This window comes from Alligator sinensis, unplaced genomic scaffold, assembly GCF_000455745.1.
Source record: "Alligator sinensis unplaced genomic scaffold, ASM45574v1 scaffold375_1, whole genome shotgun sequence".
NCBI classification, from domain to species: Eukaryota; Metazoa; Chordata; order Crocodylia; family Alligatoridae; genus Alligator; species Alligator sinensis.
This window is the reverse complement of record NW_005841928.1, coordinates 655,500-676,722: the sequence shown is the minus strand read 5'-3', so window position 1 is coordinate 676,722 and position 21,223 is coordinate 655,500. Positions and strand designations below refer to the sequence as shown.

General features: G+C 37.5%; 1 protein-coding gene across 15 annotated transcripts in view; it reads left to right on the top strand.

Moving 5' to 3' along the window:
• USP15 (ubiquitin specific peptidase 15) overlaps positions 1–21,223 on the top strand; it is a 103,129-nt gene that overhangs the window by 71,220 nt on the left and 10,686 nt on the right. For 9 of the 15 annotated variants that reach the window (XR_003093009.1, XM_014517865.2, XM_014517864.2 and 6 more), the window contains 10 exons: positions 13,866–14,039; positions 15,538–15,696; positions 16,435–16,659; positions 17,082–17,165; positions 17,259–17,353; positions 17,545–17,736; positions 18,612–18,727; positions 19,661–19,936; positions 20,332–20,402; positions 20,787–20,902. Coding sequence is in view for 11 of the 15 variants with exons in the window: in XM_014517865.2 (XP_014373351.1) it covers positions 13,866–14,039; positions 15,538–15,696; positions 16,435–16,659; positions 17,082–17,165; positions 17,259–17,353; positions 17,545–17,736; positions 18,612–18,727; positions 19,661–19,936; positions 20,332–20,402; positions 20,787–20,902 (1,508 nt within the window). In the remaining 4 variants the exon portion in view is untranslated. Of the gene's footprint in view, positions 1–1,022; positions 1,065–1,487; positions 1,665–13,865; positions 14,040–15,537; positions 15,697–16,434; positions 16,660–17,081; positions 17,166–17,258; positions 17,354–17,544; positions 17,737–18,611; positions 18,728–19,660; positions 19,937–20,331; positions 20,403–20,770; positions 20,903–21,223 lie in introns of those variants that run through there. The other 6 variants (XM_025198774.1, XR_003093010.1, XM_025198767.1 and 3 more) reach the window with 6 other exon arrangements.

Genomic DNA, 21,223 nt, shown 5'->3' with positions numbered 1-21,223 from the left:
TCTTTCCATAAAATTACACTCCATACATGGAGCCACTTGCAAAAGAAATGTTTGCCTAGGAACCTAAGTGATCCTTTGAACAAGGTTCTGATCTTTTCTCTGTTTCTCACTTTATGAAAAGTGTTCGACATGAAAGGAAACAACTAATTCTAATTTGAGAAAATTATTCCTTTATCAAACACATATGCATGTTTGTACTCTTGTACCTCATCAACCATAGCATGACTTCATAAGGATTTTTGCACATAAGAGCAGGAAAAGAACAAAAAATGTAGAGATGCTGCAAGAAATATAAACTGAAAGGGAAGGAAAAAGATGTGAACCACATCATTTCTCCTTTTTCTACACTCCCCACTAACAGTTATGAAAGTCAGAAGTTTTTATATCAATATAACCATGCTGTATATTGTAGGTCCACTGACTAGATAATAGTAATGACATTTATAACAAAACACATAACTCTTGGAGCACATCTTTAGTTTCTGAGGTGTGCAGTGCACAGTCCTTAACATGCTTCTGAGTTAGGCAGGCATTGTATTACCTGACTTTTTTCAGTGGAAGAAACTGAGGCATAGATTAAATTATTTGTCCAAAGATGTCATCAGTATGTTTGTGATTTGACTGCCAGTTTTCTGCTGAGAATCTGTTCTGCTATTCTTCTCATAAACATAATGAATGTATTTGTTCATTCTGATGACCATTATAAATTTTTTATTGAATAAACAGCTGGGAAGAGCTGGTCTGCGTGCTTTCTTTTCCTTTAGAAATTTAAAAATGCCCAGACCAAATTAATCACTTTTCCCTACTTCTACATAAAGCAGAACTATCTAGATAGACTGCCATTTTTGCAGTCCACTTGCCACTGAAATCCTGGATGGGAAGGAAGTGCCCTGACTTAATCTTCGAATTAAGTAGACCAGAAGTAATTAAAATGTTGACATAAATACCAAAGATAAGATCTTATTACTGAAAAATACCTTGCACTTAACAGCCATTTCCTGAATTTTTTACCCTTTTTATAGAAGACCAGAAAGTGGAATTAGAGTAGCCTTCCTTATAAGCTGTATTTCAAGAACGATATAAAATGTGAGCATCTGGAGTGGCTTTTTTGTTCCAAAATTCATTTGTGTGTTTCAGGTGACTGGTATGAATTAATTTGTAAATCAAAGTTTATAATATCCATTTCCATTTATTATAAGATAATACTTGATATCAGAGGTTCCCAAAGTGCAGTCTCTGAACAAAGTCTTATGGTCTAGAAAGGGACCCTTTTTAAAGGTGGCCAACAGTACTGCACCCTATTGGACATGAGGGTATTTTATTACAGGTTAATTATGTTATATGGCCCCTATCACAATGTCCCACTCAAATGGCTCTCCATAAACAAAACTTTGGGAACCTCTGTTTTATATGTTAGAGAAAAATACATCTATCTTCTAATTTTTATAGTGTACTTGTTTCATTTTATTTCTTTTCTTGGGGGATGGGTGGAGGACACCTTTGTTCCTGTACAAGAACCCAAAGGATTTTCCCTCAGTCCTACTTCTTAGTCGTCCTTCCTGAAGAGAACTAGATGGAACTCTGCATAGCCTGTCAGTGCTTCATTATAATCAGATGTGAAAAGTGATTAAGCAATGTCAGCCACAGCCCTCCACTCCCAGGAGGTGAGCATGTTGCTTTCATGATGAATACGCCTTCTGATGGGCCAGAGATCAATTTACTGGAAATATAACCCAGATATCCTTTCTAGCAATACAGTGCATTCTATCCCTTGGGGATCCTTTAACAACAATATTTTTATGTTGCCTCACAAAAGCATTTATTTTTGGCCTGTTAAAGTTGTGACATGAGTTGAACAGTTTCACTATAAAAGGTAATTTAGAGTCAGTATACATACAGTGTGAAATATCTGGTGAATTTCTCCTAATAGTATAACACTTGATTTTTATTTTTTTTTGTTCTTTCGAACAAGACTGAACACATCTTTAGGTGCCAAAAATGAAGTGGTAGTCAATGGATTTTTTTTGCCTTTTCTTCCTTTTTAATTGGCTATCCTATACCATGCAAGTAGATAGGTTAATTTGTTAGGAACCCTTGAAGATATTCACCTTGGGCAACAGTTACTACATTATGAAAAATAATTACAAATTTAGTTAGCCATTGATTGTGGTAAAAATAAACCTAAATATTACTATATCTGTAAACCTATGAAGATATTTTCTCACACCTGTTACTTTTTTCACTAGGGAATTGTGCTATTAGTTGCTGTCAATGAAATTATTTCAGAGTACTCTGTGTGAATATTGTTCTTCTGACCACTTCAAAGCAGTATTGGACAGAAGAAGTTTGTTCTCAGACAACTGGTGAAATTTAAGGAGTCCTGATTTTTTTTTTAATGAAAATACAGTATTTTCTCTTACTTTTTGGTTTTTTCCTAATATCTTTTTAGACACAATTCTGTCCTCACACACTAAAATAATATTTTAAAAGAGAAGATATCATCTGGTATAGTCAGAGATTGATGGGGCAAATTTTACCACGTTTAGTTTTTCTTGATGGGTTAGGGTGAAGTATGCTGATTGTGGGGGATAAATAGGTTTGGTTTGTCTTTTTTTGGGTCAGTTTTCATTAACACATTTATGTAAGAGTGTGTATCTAAAGCTATTAGATAAGAAGCAGAGGCATAGCAGTACAGTTCTCTCCTAGGGAATCCAGGGTCACAGCAGCTGTTGCCATGCCAGGCATTGCAGTGGCTATTTTTTTGCCTGCCCTCACGAAGGTGGTGACTAGGGCTGCTGCCCTGGTTGCCCCCAGCCCCCCTCTACACCCCCCTCCTTCCCAACACTACTGATAGGATCACTATTTTAAATTTGGGAGATGAAGCTAAAAGGTAGCTGGAATAGTGTAATTTTAAACTTTTTACTTTTTTAATTAGCAGTACATACATAACATTACACCACCTTTTTGTAGCTGCAATCTCAAAACAGTTTATAAAAGTGAGTAAGCATTGCTTTCATTTCTTAGATTAATAGGCAAGAGAACTGTTAAAAATAGCATCCTAATTCCAATAGGAAAAGCACATTTCTTATATTGAATTAAAAAATAAAAATTAACAGTAAAAGTGAGATGAATAGAACATTTCTGGAAAGGAATTCTTTCCAAATTGGACAAAAATTGTATTAAGTCATTTATTTTTCATTGGATCTTGCATCCTGCTTCATAGTGAAATAAAAATAAATGGATTCTGAAAGCTTTCCTTTCTGACTTGTTTAATAGAGGTTTTGTCTGGATGACTACTCTTGTAGTTTGTTCAGACTCACAGCATTATTTACTGATTTCAAAACACATCTTCCCTTTGTTTGCTGTCTTTCTACATCAGTAAACTGTTGACTTACTGGATTGGTGGGGGGGTTTTCTCTATTCAAATTGTAATCTTGAAGCTTTGTGCCATATTTGGTTTTCATCACGGTGAAATACCATGGTGATTTTCTTGAGCTTCAGTGTAGTATGCCATTTAGCTCATTACATCACACTACCTGAAATTTTTCCTTTAGAAGTTTTTATATCAGAGAAGAAAAATGGCCCAGTGGCTACAATAAACACCCATACTAGTGGACCTATTCTATAAGTGATATTGAACAGTGATCCTGATTTACTCTGCTTAATGTGAAGCGACCCCAGAATACCTTGAAACAAGGACCAGCATTAAGCTCACATGGGGGCAAACTTGGGATTTAATGTTATTTCTGTATCTATAGAGGATTCTGCATGGTCTTGCGAAGTTGGTGTTGTTGAGGTCTCAACACAGTTCCATGTGTTTGTGCTTTCCTCATCCAGTATTTGCTGAAGCTCTTCATGCCCAGGACCCAAGGAGGCTAAGCTTTATGGAAGCTGATTGACAAATGCTGCCTGTAATCAAAGTCCTATGTATTCTGCAGAATATGTCCAGGCCTTAAGTTCTGTCAAAGATATAACAACACAGGCCTTTTGTTACTGGTTGTGTTAGCCAAGTATAGACATTCATTTTCTCCTGGGAGAGTTGCTGCTCTCCCAGGAGAAGCCATTAGTTTATGGATGTTCAGGATTTTTTTTCCAGAACAAAAATGGCTTTTCCAAGAGAAAAATAACATGGAAACAGCCAGGGTTAGATCAGTGTTGGTCGAGTTTCCCGTAGAAGAGCAAATGCCAGTACACTTACTCTTTTGAGAGAAGTCGGAGCACAATCCACCAGCATCCCAGGGTGTGCTAGACAGCCCTTCCTTCCCCTCCCCGCAAGACGGTGTGTCACGAGAGCCAGATTCTACTGCCCGAGCTGAACAGGGAAAAGAACACGTCCACTTCACAATGCCAAATTATGCTGCTGTGTGACACAGGCTGATTGAGCAGTTTGTCAGCCAGCCAGGGCTGTGGACACACCAGTGCATCTTACTTCCATGCAGACTTGAGGGAGCCTGCAGAACATGCTGAGATGTGTGCACAGGGCCTCCCTGGCTGTATAGCATCAGTACTGCAAGCTCTCTTTTCTTCAAGGGTTCATCATTCAAGGGCACATCAGACCTCTGTTTAGGTACCTCCTGCTAAGGCTCTCTACCAGGAGAACAAACCCCAGATAATTCTCCCAGGTCCTTTGAATATGTAATAAGACAAGCTATGAAAGCATTTGGAGGAGAAACTTGCTAGAGACACAGAAGATGATAATTTTTTTTAAGTACATTAGAAGCCAAAGACCTGCCAGGGGAGTCAGTCAGGCCTTCAAATGATCAGAATGTAAAAGGGGTGCTAAAAGATGAGTGGCCCATTGCTAAGAAACTAAATGCATTCTTTGCATCTGTCTTCCCTATGAAAGATGTTAGGAAGGTTCTGTCACCAGATTCACTATTCTCTAGGGACAAGTCAGTGGAGTTGACCTAATTTGAGGTTTCAAAAGATGAGTTCATAGAGGAAATTGATAAATTAAGCAGTAGCAAATCACCAGGATTTGAGAGCATTCAACCTAGGGTCCTAAAGGAGTTCAAATCAAAAATTGCAAGACTCCTAACTATAATATGCAATCTATCAGTAAAAACAGCCTTGGTAGTAGAGAACTTGAGGCTTGCCAGTGTGACTCATATTTTAAAAAAGGCTCTAGAGGGAACACAGAGCTACATGCCAGTGAATCTAACTTTTATTCCTGGAAAACTGATAGACGCAATAATAATAAAAAAAGAATTGTTCAGCACATAGACATGCATGACTTGCTGGGGAGGAATCAACATGGCTTTGTTAAAGGAAAATCATGCCTTGCCAACCTATTATAGTTCTTTGAAGGTGTCATTAAGCAGGTGGATCAGGGTGATCCAGTTGACCTAGTGTTTCTGGACTTCCAGAAAACTTCTGACAAGGTTCCCCATCAGAGGGTCTTAAGAAAGGACTACAAGGAAGGTCCACTCATAGATTTGTTTTCTATGTTTACACCTATTTCTAATGGTAAGTATAAATGGTCAGCTTTCAGGATGGAAATAAGTAAACAGCAGGGTCTCCCAGGGATCTGTGTTGAGACTAGTGCTGTTTAACATATTCATACAAGATCTGGAAAAGCAGGTGAGTAGTGAGGTGGCCAAACTTGCATATGACAAAATTATTCAAAGTGGTAAAGACCAAGGCAGACTGTGAGGAACTATAGAAGGATCTGGCACACTGAATACTGTGCCCAGTTCCAGTCCCCACTCAAAAAGGATATAAAAGAACTAAAGAAAATACTGAGAAGAGTAACAAGGATGATTAGTGGTGTGAAGGGGCTTCTTTGTGAGGAGAAACTAAAAAGTCTAGGCCTATTCAGTTTGGAAAAAAGATGCTTGAGGTGGGATACGATAAAGGTTTACAAACACTAAATGGTGAAGAGAAAGTCAGTAGGGATTTATTATTTACTCTCTCTTTACAGTACATGAACTAGGGGTCATAAATAAAACAAGTAGGTAGCAAGTTTAAAACTAAAAAAAGGACTTTTTTTACACAGCATGTAAGTAAAGTGTGGAACTCGTTGCCACCAGATAGATGTGGAAGCTAACAGTTTAACTAGGTTCCTAAAAGGGATTGGACAAATTCTTGGAGGAAAGGGGCATCAGTGACTATTAAACGTGGGAGTTAGGGATATAGCCTTTGAATTGGAACTTCCTAGACTTCTAAATGCTGGAGGCTGCAAGTTAGAGAGGAACAGTGGAAAACCCCCTGGTCACATCCAGTTTTTCAGGCTGCCTTTCCACATCTGCTGTCTACCACTTTGTGACTTGATAATATTAGGCAAGATGCACCTATGGTTTGACCCAGTAAATGGTAGGTTTTTTTATCTGTGGCAACTGTGAAAGCAATCTTGTTTTTCCTTTCCAACATGCCAAAAGCATGGGTCTTTACCTCCCCACAGCCACCCCAGATCAGGCAAGTGTACTGCCAACATTTGTCAGTTGCGATTTAATAAAATTTATTAAACTCATGTTTAGGAGAGAAGGGCAAATAGAAAAGTCAAAACACCATCGGCCCCATGTCACCCATCCTATAGTTGTCTCCAAAACACTGGTGCAAGCACTAGCTCCTCCCCTCTTTCCCCCCCCCCCCCCCGCTGCCCCCACACTCATCTATGTAGCTTGCTTTCTTTTGTCCTTTAAAAAACATCCTAATGAAAAGATCTATTAATATTTTCCTGAGGGCACATTATTTAGAAGGAACATGAAAAAGTAGCCCTGGCATTAACATGATCATCAGTCTATTGTCAGTTATTGCAGTGAGTTATTCCTGGTAAGGGCTTCCAGGCTTTCTATATTAAAATAGACTGAGAAATTAATAGCATCTTCTGTATTCAGTAACCTTTATTAAACATAAAGGATGATAATACTGGCCTTTTCTGAAAGTAACTTGCATGTGCATTTATAGCTCCTTTGCTAAAAATGTTTTGACTTTTACTTCCATATATAAGGAATGTCTGTAGTAGGGCTTCATCCTTTGGATTACAACAATGAGAATAGGAGAGAGTTGAGACTTTAGCAGCAGATCCTGGGTTCTGATTCCTCATAAATAGGGATCTACCTAAATTGTACTGGAAGTGCACTGCACAGTGGCTCCTTTAATCTTGCTCCTTTTGATGTGTGTGTCCCCTCCCCTCCCCCTACACTGATTTGCAGAGAGACCCCAACAGCTCTGCCTCTCTGCTTGCTTCTGATCTGTGGGAGACAAAAAAGTGTGGGTTTAACTATATTGCAGTTGTTGCCTCCCTTGGCTGAGGGGTCCTGGTAGCCTTGGCACTTGCTGCTGATCGGTCAGGAGACAAAACAGCAGCATATTTAAAAGTATGGCTTTGTCTCCTGACTGATCAGGAGCAAACAGCAGAGGTGTCATGGCTCATCCTCAACCAATCACAACAGTGGAGGGGGTGGGAATTAAAAGAGAAAAATACCAAGATGCTACTGTGCAGCGCACTTCCATTGTGATTTTAGGTGTGTCCCTACTCATAAACTTCCAAACCATTTTATTTTTCTCCTAGTTATTCTGTTATTTAGTCCAGCAGTTTCTTAAGCTGTAATGCTAATAATCCTTCCTTTCTTCCTTCGAGTAAGATCTACTTTAAAGAGCTAAATGTCACTTCTATAATTGAGTATAGAGAGAGGTAAATACAGGGTAACTTGCAAGCTTGAAAAAAATGTATAATAATGTCACACGAATTGCAAATGAAGAGAGCATTTAACAGTAAATGTTTCTGTCCCATTCACTTGTGTACACACACTGAAATCAAGTAAGCCTTCATCTGTAAAATTAGAAAGAGGGAATTGATCATTTACAGAATTTGGTACAAACTTAAGTAACATTGTGCTGCCACCTATAGATCTTATCTGGGTATTACGCTAATTCTTTGGTAGAAGGACATCAGCTGGGTAGGGAATGGTTCTGTGAAAACTTAGAAAAAAATATTGAGGTCTCATTTCAAATCAAAAAGTTAAAATACCAAATATTCCTGAGCCAATTGAATAAAACGGATCAGTCTGTCAGTGTGTTGTGAAAAAAAAATTGAAGTTTGCCAGGTGGAGTTTGCACTCTAAAAGACACATTTTGTTAAGTCTTTACTCGTACAGCTACTTGTAACTGCTTTTGAACACTCCACGGGATTTTTTAAGTTCATTAAGGTTTTCAGTGACTATAAAACAGATGCTTAAGCAGCCTGCAATTTGAGATACCATTTCATAGGAATAATGGAATTGCCTTATCTGTATCTAACCTGAGGTCTAGCTATATCCTGGCTGCTTGCAGATGTTTTAAAAACAAAAAAGCACTTTACTTTAAACTTCGTACACTCCCACAACAAGCCCAGCACATGTCCAAAAGAGGCATCTTGTTAGTTACACCCGGCTTGCCCAGTGTCTGTATAGATCAGGGGCTTTAGTGGAGCTTTTTTGGTGCTTTTATCTAACAGGCTGATTTGAATGAGCTTTAGATAAAAGTGCCAAAAAGCCACACCTTGCTGAAGTGTCTGATCTATACAGATGCTGTAGAGCTGGGTCAAAGTAATGCACTGCTTCTTCTGGTAAAGCACAGGGTTTTTTAATGTCTGCAAGCAGCCCCTGTTTCTGATTGCAGCCAGCACTAGATGCTTAAGGGACTATAGTAGGCAAATGCAGAGAAATTTAGGCCTCTTTTTGATCTGTAATAAATTAAGATTTCCTTTAACCCTGAACCATGAAATTGAGCATCCCTTCAGAATGACGGCTCTGGATATTCTTTATTAATATACTAGCCAATTGCCCATCAAGAAGAACTGGGCGGGGATTGAGCTGTGCCACCCAACACCCTGTGCTGCCACTGCTCTGCCTCCAGCCCTGTGACCCCCCCCCCCCATGGGCCCCTCCTGCCCACCCACTTTGGCCCTGCCCCCTGCTTCTTATCCAGCCCCTTTCCCCTCCTCTTCATCCTACTCTGTGCCCAAGGAGCAGGGCCCAGAAGGGGGGCGAGGCCAGTGCTGCTGCCCTCACCTACCTGCTCCGGCCCTGCTGGGGGATGGTGGGGAGAGCGCTGCCATGACAGCAGGGACTGAGCGGCTGGAACAGGGATGGTGAGACCAGTGGTGCTGGACTTGCCCCCCCACTGTGACCCTGGTCCTTGGAGGCAGAGGGGGACAGCAGGGACTATGGGAGGGGGTCAAGGCCAGTACGGCTGTTTTGCCCCCCCGCCCTCCCTGCCCCACCCTGCTGGGGGACGGCACTGCCATGACAGCGGGGACTGGGGGGGGGCACAGCGTCACCCCCCTGCTCCAGCCCCTCAGTCCCCACTGTCATGGCGGCGCGTCTGTCAGTGAAGAGCACTCTGATTGGTTGTTTCAGTAAGCATTGTGATTGGCTGCTGAGACAACCAATCAGAGTTGGAATAAAGAGTTACAGACTAAGGCTTTTATACTATTAGAATTATTCATCTCCTTTTTCAGTCTCAACTTCTTGGTCCCGTTCATTATGACATGGAGTAAAGTCAGGAGTTGGTACTACACAGCCTATGAAACCTTTGGATCTGGCCCACAGAGCTTCCAGCGCAGCTGCTTCCTGCCACTGCTTCCTTTTGCTGCCCAGCCGTGTGACACAGATGAAGCCTCCCTGCAGCCTCCTGCACCATGCAGTTGCAGGAGAAGCAGGCTTTGCAAAATGGTGTCAGGGGGAAGTAGCAGCAGAATCAAAGGTCATGTCAGAAACACCCGCCTGCCTCAGACAGAACCAAGCCAGGTTGATCTGGCATGCCACTGTAAAACCTTGATTTCCAAGTTATGTGGATCAGTTGCATACAGAAAATTACAAAAGCATATTTCTTCTTTTTTTGCTTGTTGTTGCTGGAAAATCTCTAATCTCTATCTTCTCCATTCTTATGAATGTCTTGTATTTGAAAGGTTGTCTAACTTTATCCCAACTACAGAGTTGGTCCAATAAAAGATATCACCCTAAGAAATCCTTAACTATCACATAAGTTCTGGAGTAGCATGGCTACAACATCACTAGTGCTTGTACTACCTTCTCCATTCATTTGATCATATTTCCCCCTTTTCATGTTCAGAATGCTATGATGGTACTCAACAAATTATTCCAGATAAGGCTGCAGCATTGATTTTTATAGAAAGGTATTATAACTATCTGTATTCAGCATTCAGTCCCTTGTGCAGCTAAATGTCTTGCCTACTTCCTTGACTGCAGTTGCATATTGAATAGAGATCTTCATTGAGCTGCCTGTGGTAATGCCCAGGTCACTTTCTTGAGTTGTTACCCTTAACTTGGAATCATTTAAGGTTTAGTTATTAGTCTAAACATGTATACGTTTAACAAGTATACATTAGTATAATGATACAGCAATACTATTGGCCAACATGTTGCCCATTCACCTTTCGTGTCATTTTTTCAGAAGGTCTTCATGATTTTTGGTCCCGATTAACCTAAATAATGATCGTATGCAGACTTTGCTACCTCAGTACTTGTCCCTTTTCTAAGTAATGCATTGAAATACATGGAACCTAATCCCAAACCTTGAATCACCCCATGGGTAACATTTTGCCTTGAGAATTGACCAGTTAATCCAGTTCCCTTGCTTTCTCTGTAGCCAGTATTTGATTCATTATACTATTTAGCCTCTTCTTCCCTAACTACTTAGTGTCTGTACAAGAATTTTTTCAGGGACCTCTTGGAATTCTAAATTACATTATAGCTCACAGTTATCATTTGGCTGTTCTGCTCTGTTGTTAGCAAATTTTGAAGGATTTCTGTATGGCTTGAATAGCATTGTAAGTTCTGCCTTTTAACCATTTTGGTTTTATATTTGCCTTTCTATTTTTTTTCTTGTTTGGTCATATGCATATTCTTTAAATTTAATCTGTTTTGTCTAAGGTTTCTGTTTCCTTTTGAACTTGTAGGTTCTTTTTAATTAACCTTTTATCTTGAAATATCTTTCTAAAGCTTAGTATCACTAATTGATACTTGATCCTTTATTTTAGGCCTCTGGCAGACATTACACTTAAAACATCACTTAACCATTTAATCATGTTTTTAGTAATAACCTAGCAATGCAATTAATGGTGTGATAAAATAGGGAAAAGCCACAAAGTTATAACTTAAAATATTGTAATAACTTTGTGGCTGGTTCCTACCGCACCTTAAATTAAATGTGTGGCCAGGCCAGGTGCTGACTGGCGCTCCGAGCTGGGCCACCTAACTTGCTCCCTGCTGGGCTCCTATACTGGCAATGAGGCACAATTTGCATCTGATCCCCAATCCCACAGTCATACCTCTTGCCATGCACCTGTAGCATGGCAGGAAGTGTGATTGTTGGGGTCCCAGATCAGATCCCGTCATACCTTCAATGGAAGGCACTATTCACTTCCTGAATTAGCTTCTGTGGTAAATTAAGACTAAATTAAGCTTTTTTCCCCCCATGTAATCTATAACTAACTCTTCTAAGAAATATTCACTTTAATGTCAAAAAAAATTTCAGTACACAGTGTGCCTTTGTCATTTAATCAGTTTATATGTGGGTAGGTAGGTAGTCCCTTATTATTTTTAGACTCTGCTCTCTAAGTATTGTATACATGGTTTCTTTTCCTTGGTCTGGAGACTAGTTGTTATAACCCTACATGGAAGTGGGTAGAAATGGGGAAATGCTTGTTTTCTTTTATGGAGGTATTGAACACGGTTTGGGAAGCGAGTCTGAGTTCAGTAGACTGGATATGGTCTCTTTGATCAGAGGCAGAAGTTGGATGGGGGCTGGATTTCTTTACGTTGTTTTTGGTTTGTTGGTTGATTTTTATTTATATATGTACTTTTCCTTCCCTCTCCTTCCCCCAGGGTGGGAGGGAAAAGTTTTTTGTTTTCATTTTAATATTTTATTCTGTTCCTACAATTGTTTTTCTTTCTTAGTGTAAGTTGCCCTGAGCTTTTTTTTGGAGGGGGTGGGAGGAGGAGGGAGGAATGGGAGTATCTGTAAGTCTAATGAATATATTTTCTTAGCTTTTATTTGGAACTAGGTGCCTATTTTTATTTAGCTACTTCATCTAACATCAGCTGCTTTTATAGAATTTACCTCTGTTCTTATTTTGCCCAAATTATAATTATAATATGCATTCTAGCTTTTATTGGAGACTCAGGTACTGCTCTGTTGTTGACATACTAATAAGGGAGCAAATGCAAAATATAGACTTCCTTCTCAATTGGCTGCAGTATGCAACCATCTTTTTTCTCATGGTAATATTAAGTTTAGGTAGACTTCAGTTTCTAATCACTTTAAGAAGCATATGTTTATCAAATCCTATTGTGAAATTGTAATTACTTAAGGGCCAAGCTAAATAGGAAACTTTAGGGTAGTTAAATTGAATAATTTAAATATGTATATTTTTCATAATACTTTTAATAGGAACTCTTTTTGCTAATTCGAAACTTGTAGCTACAAAATTAAGTGGGGAAGAGAAAAAAATGGCATGCTTTGTTAATCTAAGATTGCACATAGGAAACTTGCAACAATTTTCTGGTATGTCTCAAATAGAATAAGCATGAAAGGAGAGAGAACAGTTGTTGGACTGAATTTTTTTTCCTCCACCTTTCCTTTTTAGTGTTCTTCTGTAATAATGTAATAGTGTACTTCTCCCCTTCTGCCCTTCCCATCATGCTTTATTCTTTATGGCACCCTTTCCTGCTTCTTATAAGGGGAATACAGAAAATCTGTTACAGTATAAAGGAGATAATAGTACTCCTTTTCTTTTGGTCTGGGAAGTGGAATCGTATGACATGTGGGTTATATTTGAGCTGAGAAGACATAAGTCTTAGAAAGTGGTATGGGGATTAAATGTATGAAAACAGAGTGTGAAGATGGTACTGAGCCAGTTGAAGGAAAAAAACTGAATGCTAAGGAGTTTATAAATGGTGTTTCAGCGGTTATGTTCTGATATCTCTATAATTGGTGGTAGAGGAATTAATTCATGCTTGCTCACTGGACATTTGACATCATATAAAGTCTTTGAGTATTTTGTGAGCTGCTTATGTAATCTACAGGGGATTCTAGGTTAGATTAAAATCTGATACAAATCCCATTGAGAGAAACTGGGTTTTGTAAAGCACCAGAAATGTTTACATTTGATGACCAGGGCTTAAATGGCACAGTGGATATAAATCAAAGGCTAGCATTTTGAAGCAAACCGATTGAAGGACAATAAACATCCAATGAGAAGTACGGTGGGAAGCCATGTCTCTGTTTTTTTCAGTGGATATTTCAGCAGATTTTCTTTTAATTTTGAATAAAACCATTGGCCATAATATTGGGCCCCTGGAGCCAAATGATACTCAAGTCTAAATATAATTTGCCTAAATACCCATCTAAAACCTAGAGAAGTAATGACAGAATACTTATCTGTATTAATGGGCATGTCAAAATAGCCTTAATTCTTTGGTGTAAATAAGCTAGTTAGTATTGGCCTTTTCATTTTTTTTATATGAGCTTATAGCTAAACATTTTGCAATGTGTTTTTCTGGGGTTGGTTGACAGCAATATTTAAGCTTTAGTTAGGCTTGTTCTTGGAACATACAGCTTGTTTCCTATATTCTAAATGTGAAACTTTTCAAAGCCCATTCTTAGTATTTGTGATGACAACTGCCACTAGAGCAACTGGTATTGATTTTAAACTATTATTTGTCTGTGTAGGAAATGTAGTTATCTTAACAGTATGCTGTACTATTTCCTGCAGACTACAATTCAGTCCAATTCAACAATAAAATATTTGTATTTAACTTTCAGAAAAATGGTTGCTTTAAAGATTGAGCATTTTTACATAGCTTGTTAAAATAACTCTTTGGTTGTATCTTTAAGTAATATAATGTTTCCATTCACAGTGTCTGAGCAACACCCCTCCACTTACAGAATACTTCCTCAATGATAAGTATCAGGAAGAACTGAATTTTGACAATCCTTTAGGAATGAGAGGTGAAATTGCAAAATCTTATGCAGAGCTCATCAAGCAAATGTGGTCAGGAAAATACAGCTATGTCACACCAAGGGCGTTTAAGGTCAGTATTTAAGTATAATCTGAACACCAGTCAGTTTTTCACAGCTTAAGTGTAGGAAATATGCAACAATTTAGTATAATAGGAATTTGAAATTTAGGCAATCCACTCCTCTAACATATATGCTGCTTGCCATTGTAAAAGACAAGATGCTGGGCTAGATGGCATCTTAGTTTGACCCAGTATGGCTGTTCTCATGTCCTGAATTTGATCATCTTCTAATTTTTTTTTCTTTCCCCCAAATGTTCAGCTGCCTAATTTCTTATAAATACAAAATCTGTCCTTTCATATTGGAACATTGTGATGTTTTGTTTGACTTACTCTAAACAAATTTTATCAAATCAGAATTTTATGTTCTGTCCTGTCATAATTAAACATTTTTCTTTAATTTGTTTGAGCAATTTATGTTATTTGGGCTTAATGATCTATTTTCTGTGTGTGTAGTTCTCTTTAAAATAATCTAAACTCTGCATAGTACTTGAAATAAGGAACTACTCCATTCAAAGGAGTCATTTTATAAGTTTTTTTCTTTCTTTAAAATTAGTGCTGTATTGTTTTATTTTTTGGTTACTGTTAGTAAATATACTGTTTTATTTTTTTTTTAATTCCCACTTCCTTTTGGTTAGTTCTTTTGTACTTTATATTCCCTTTTATGTTTTTAGTCGGGTGTTGGGGGGTTTTGGGGGGGTTTTTTTGCAACTCCTTCTAAAAACATTTTCTTCCTTGCATTTGTGTCTCATTTATAGTCCGTTTATGTTTCAGATTATAGGTATGAGGATTGTTTTTTTTACTTTTATTGGACTTGCTTGATTCTGACACTGACACCATCAGTCTGAGCATCAGTAGGGCACTTCCGTCCTGAAGTGAACTAGTCCCACAATTAACAAATGTTTTTACAGATTAAGGAAACTTTTAATTGTTGCCAGAGCTCCATCATTGTCCTTTCTGATGGGGGAAGCAGGTGGGGGGGTAGGATGTGTTTTATGCCATCTCTACCTTCCCATCCCTAGCCAGCACCTCTGTTTTTTCCTACTCTTGGCTGGAATTGCAGCCCCGAGCAGGAGTATGGAGGTCTGATTGCCAGCCTCAGAACAACACTTCGGAAATACAATATCTATAGAGACCTTGCACTTTTATTACTTTCTCATTCTTCATCTGGTTTAATGATCTTTAAGTCTGTTTCTGAGAAACCAGAGAGAGGTGTGAGAAGTTAGGTGAGTAGCCCAAAATCTTACAGGAGATCTATGGAAGAACTGAGAATAGAACCAGATGCTCAGGTTAACTACAAAGATACCCTCTGCAGAAGTTTCTCTCTGTCTGTTTTCACCTTTGTAACATTTCTGCCGCAGCATCCAAGTAGTAGCTATAAAATAAAACATACAAATTTAGAGTATTAATTTCTAACTATTGTACAAAGTTAATGGCTCTATGCTATATGTTAGTTTACTTGAAATCAAATGTGTTAAATTTCCAAAACAGAATTATTATTTGTTCTTTTTAGACACAAGTAGGACGATTTGCACCTCAGTTTTCTGGATATCAGCAACAGGATTGTCAAGAACTCTTAGCTTTTCTCTTAGATGGTTTACATGAGGATTTGAATCGGATTAGGAAAAAGCCTTATATTCAATTAAAGGATGCAGATGGGAGGCCAGACAAGGTAAGATACTTGGTGTTTGGGAGGTTTTTTAGTTTTAGTTTATTATTTAGTGTTACGGTAAGTTGTAAGACACTAAGGCATTCATCCTTTTAGTGCTGCTTAGGGGATTACTTCTTCTGTGGAAGAGAATTTAGGGATATGGAAATTCAGGATATTTTCTAGTCTGTCTTTAACTTGCACAATTTCTATTTACTGTGAAAAGAGAGAACATGTCCAGGGCTCCATGAGGACTATTTGCAAGTAATACTACTTTCATTATACCTGCTTGAGATATCTTTGGTTGATCAGCTGGGGAAGCAACTCTTCCTGACCCACTTGATCTTTTACTTTGTGTGGTTTTTTTGTTTGTTTGTTTGTTTGTTTTGTTTTTACTATACTTGTCCAGCTTCTCCCAGTATACTTAGGACTGAAGAATTTCCCCAGATAAGTTACATGCATGTAGATTGTAGTTCTCTATACAATTTCCACTGTGGTTTGAGATATTATACCTCCTTTTATCCATTTACTCAGCCATATGAAGCATCTTGGACAAGTTAAATTATAAGTTACATATACAGGAACTGGATTCTCAGTTTGTGTTTTTAGTGTTTATGTTTTGGTGTTTTTAGTGTTTAACATTCAGGTGTGTCCAAGTGTGTAGTTGCTGCTATCAGTTGTTTTGATTTTTTTTTTCTGATTCAGCTCTTGTAATGTGTTTTTTGTAATGCAACTATAACCTAGGTTTTGCTTCACTTTTAGGTGGTTGCTGAAGAAGCCTGGGAAAACCATCTAAAAAGAAATGATTCCATCATTGTAGATATATTTCATGGCCTTTTTAAATCCACTCTAGTTTGTCCTGAATGTGCGAAGATTTCAGTAACCTTCGATCCCTTTTGTTACCTGACACTTCCATTACCCATGAAAAAAGAGCGCACTTTGGAAGTTTATTTAGTTAGAATGGATCCACTTGCTAAACCTATGCAGGTACATGATTTATTTTTCTCTGTTTATATTATTGATTTCTGTGATGTTAACAGAACTGCTTGTATTCCTTTATCTGTTCTTTCCAATACTAAAACAATCTTGGCAAATTTAATTGTTTGAATTATATAGCTTTTAGCACTCAACTATAGTTACCTGATTAATGAAGGAATTTTGTTTAAAAAAAATTCTACTTTAAAACATTCTACATTTAAAGCTAGTCAGTTTCAAAGATATTGATTTTTTTTGTGATTAAGTTTTCAGTCATTTTTAATGTTAAGTCTCATTGTAAATACTGCAGACAGTGAGAATCTAAGGGGCTGAAGAAGTGTGTTAAATCTATGTAGAAGCTGAACATCTGACAAGTCATTTCGTTCATACATCTCCAATACTTTAAGGATGATAAGTTGTTATTTTATTTTTAGTACAAAGTAGTTGTTCCAAAAATTGGAAATATAACGGACCTTTGCACAGCCCTGTCAGCTTTGTCTGGTGTTGCTGCAGATAAGGTAAGACATTGGAGTTCCTTGCTTAATATTGGGCTGTGTATAAGTACTTTCAGTGTTAAATTTAATAGTAATTTAAATTTCATTTTCTTGTAGATGATAGTTACTGATATATACAATCATAGGTTTCACCGAATATTTGCCATGGATGAAAATCTGAGTAGTATTATGGAACGCGATGACATCTATGTGTAAGTACAAGTAATATACTTTTGTGGTGACTAGTCAAGAAAATACCTTTCTATTAACTATATAGTTGTGTGCTGTTGGCATTAGTTTGAGCTAAGCCACTTCCTGGCACAGCAGGAACATGTAATAGAGAGATCTTGGTTTTGTCATGATTTTCTAAATGACCTTTCTTTCTGCTTTTCTACTATTTTAGGTTTGAAATTGCCATCAACAGAACAGAGGATACTGAGCAAGTAATAATTCCAGTTTGTTTAAGGGAAAAGTACAGACACACTGGTTACAGCCACCATAGTGGTTCTTCACTGTTTGGTCAACCTTTTCTTATAGCAGTGCCTAGAAACAATACTGAAGATAAACTGTACAACCTTCTGCTGTTAAGAATGTGGTAAGAATATTGCTTAAAGAAAAAGTTGAATGTCATCAGTATGAACAACCAGATTCTGTGTATGGCTGTTATTAATATGCTTTGCCAATGAGCTGATTAGACTTTCAACAATTATTTTACAGAAAGTAAGCATAGTTATTTTACTTCTCATGTTTTAACCTCTTAGTCTAAACTAGTTTGTGATTCAATTAGATTTTGTTGACATAACCTTATCAAAAAAGTGCCCCAGGTTGGGCATGTGGTGGGCAGGAAGGTTGACATTTTGATTAAAATAATGGTATATTATGGTATAGCCACATAGGAAAGTTTCACCAGTTATACCAGTATGGTTAAACACTGTACTTATACCAGTGGATATTCTTATTCTAGAATAAAAGTAAGAGCACTTTTGGGTATTGTTTAATTTACTTCTTCTGAACAGCATAACTTGACTGGAAAAAGTGCCCACACTGATAATTATGCTGTTATAACCGTAAGTTTGAATTCACACAATACCCTTATATTAGTATAACTTCTCTGTCTAGACTAGCTTAGAAAAACAGCTCAGTTTCATGTATATGTTTATGGGCTATGTAATAAAAATGTGATTGCTATCTCATTAAACATAAACCAGTATAGAGCAAAAGAAGCTAGACATAATCAAATGATTTTGCCAGAAAAGAGCAAAAGAAATGAGTTGAAGAATCTCTCTCAATCTTTCAGCAGTAAATTCTAAAGTCAAGGTACTTTAGAATAGTTAGTGAAGTGCTATCAGAGTACAGTATGTAGTAAGAATATTTCTAGTGCCTGCTGTTTTTCACTGTTCATAATTAAACTATCCAGATATTAATCAAAAACCTCATTGATAAAAGCACTTATTTTTGTTTTGTTTTTAGCCGATATGTAAAAACAGGTACTGAAAGTGAAGACACTGATGGATCCCTACATTGCTGTAAAGACCATGGTATCAATGGTAATGGCCCAAATGGGATACATGAAGAAGGATCCCCAAGTAAGGCACATGTGTCTGTGTCCCTGGTTTAATATTTTGCATTTCGTTTGAAACACAATTTAAAAAGCAACTTACTTTGACAGCCTTCTTTGTAGCCCAGACTGGCTTGACATATCCCGCCCCCTCCAGGGTCTGACCACATCACTGCCGGCTAGTGTACAAGCTACAAACTGATGAGGGTCACTCATTGAAGTACTTCTAGTTCTTACTGGCTAAATTTGTCTCAACAAGTGGCAGTAAAATGTCATGCTACTTAACTGACCCCAAATTTAAATATTAAGGTGGATTTTTTTGTTTTATTTTTTAAAAGCCTTGACATTTGAACTTTATTTTCAATAGGGTAAGAGCTTCAGGCATATAATTATACTAAACTCAACAGGAGTGGGTTTTTTTTTCCTTTTAAGTCTGACAGTAAAATAGTTTGTCAATTGACAGTTATTACAAGAGACTTACTAGAAATAGAACAGGAGTTTGACCTGTTTGCTAGGAATTAAACTTATCTTAGCATTGGATTCCCTTTTGCCAGTTGGACGTCTAGTTGGTTTTTGGAAGCCTAGTTTCAAAAGACAAAAATACTACTTTTGTCTTGATTTTCTTTAAAAGTTCAAGTCTTCACATAGTTTGGGGAGCTGAGAGAATATTGCTTGAACAGGGAAATGAAAGCTAAAAATATGGAGGGAGAGAGGGAAAAGGGATGCAGTCCTCTCCAGTCTGTGAGTAATTGTATACAACTGTATAACCAATGATTGTATGAGGAACTTAACAGGAAGCTGAAATGCCATGAAAGTACTGTTGAGGCAAACAAGTACATTACTTTCAGATTAAGTCTTGCTTGTGACCATTCAAATTCATGTAAATAAATAAGGCATTTTAAATGGTATGGAAATGGGTGAGTTGTCAAGTTTTTTCATGACAGCTGTATTTTTTTCTCAGGTGAAATGGAGACAGATGAACAAGATGATGAATCCAGCCAGGATCAGGAACTTCCTTCAGAGAATGAAAACAGCCAGTCAGAAGACTCAGTTGGAGGCGACAATGATTCTGAAAATGGATTATGTACTGAGGACACTTGCAAAGGACAACCACTCACGGGGCACAAAAAAAGATTGTTTACATTCCAGTTCAATAATTTAGGCAATACTGACATCAATTATATTAAAGATGATACCAGGCACATTAGATTTGAGGATAGGCAATCTAGGCTTGATGGTAAGTGGGGAGTACACTAGCTAAATTTGATTGTTTTGTCTTTTTTTTTCTGATGCCACTTGCTGTAAACAACTTAGTTCTTTTCATCTGGTAAAAGTGTTCCCCTCTCAGTGCAGATATATGCACCAGTGTGTGCTTGGATATTTTCTTGAAGACGGCATAAATCATGTCTAATTACTGCCAAAGAATATTTATCTTGACGGTTGAAAGCTGTTAATCTCAAACACAAAGCTTCCAAGTATTTAAATTAAAGCTGTTTTTTGTCTCTTTTTAAAAAATTTTGCTAATAGTTACTTCAACTCATTTTGATTAATATTTCATCTAAATTAAGCATATTCTGATGAAGAAATAATTTGTAGTTTTAAGCAGGAAATATGTTTTTTTTTTCATCTTAGAAAGATCTTTCCTTGCCTTGGATTGGGATCCTGAATTGAAAAAAAGATACTTTGATGATAATGCAGCTGAGGTAAGCCGTTTATATTCCTCAGCCTTTTCACCATTACCAAACTTTTAGCGTGCCAGGCATATTTGGGTTTAATGAATTACTGTATGAAGTGTACTTCTGTAGAAACATTTAAAGAAAGCATTAAGGTACAGCATGGTTTTTATTAAAACATATGTTCAGACTAAATATGTCTCCACGTGAGAAATTTTCTGCATCTAGCAAGGAGACTTAAGGCTCCCTAATTCGGGAAAATAAGTCTGGAAGTTCTAAAATTAATTTTCACTTCAACATGTTTGCAAACTTTCCATATTTAGGAGCTTGTAGTTACTGTTCATAGTAAGACGATATCACTAAAATGAGTTTTGTTTCATTTGTTCTCTTAACTCAAGAAATACTTCTCTTTAGGACTTTGAAAAACATGAAAGTGTGGAATATAAACCTCCGAAAAAACCCTATGTGAAATTAAAAGATTGCATTGAACTGTTCACAACAAAGGAAAAACTAGGTGCTGAAGATCCATGGTAAGGGCAAAAATGAAAATCGATATGATGAATTAGCTTTGTGTTCAGTGTTTTCAAAACTGTAATCTCTGGAGCGCTTCAGACAGCCAATTGGTCACTTACTGTTTTCTCACCTACTACATTGCATGAAAAAATAGCTAAATGTTTTCTTACTACATGAATAGCTGCTGTAATTGCTACTGAAATGTTATGACTGTGGAGGGGGAGGGGTGGGGTTAGGGTCCCTGCATTCAGGAACAGGAAGGCATCTGTTCCAAAAGAAGCTGTTACCTGTGAATCTGATTTCAGGCTTAGAGCAAGTTGGAAAACTGCTCCCTTCAT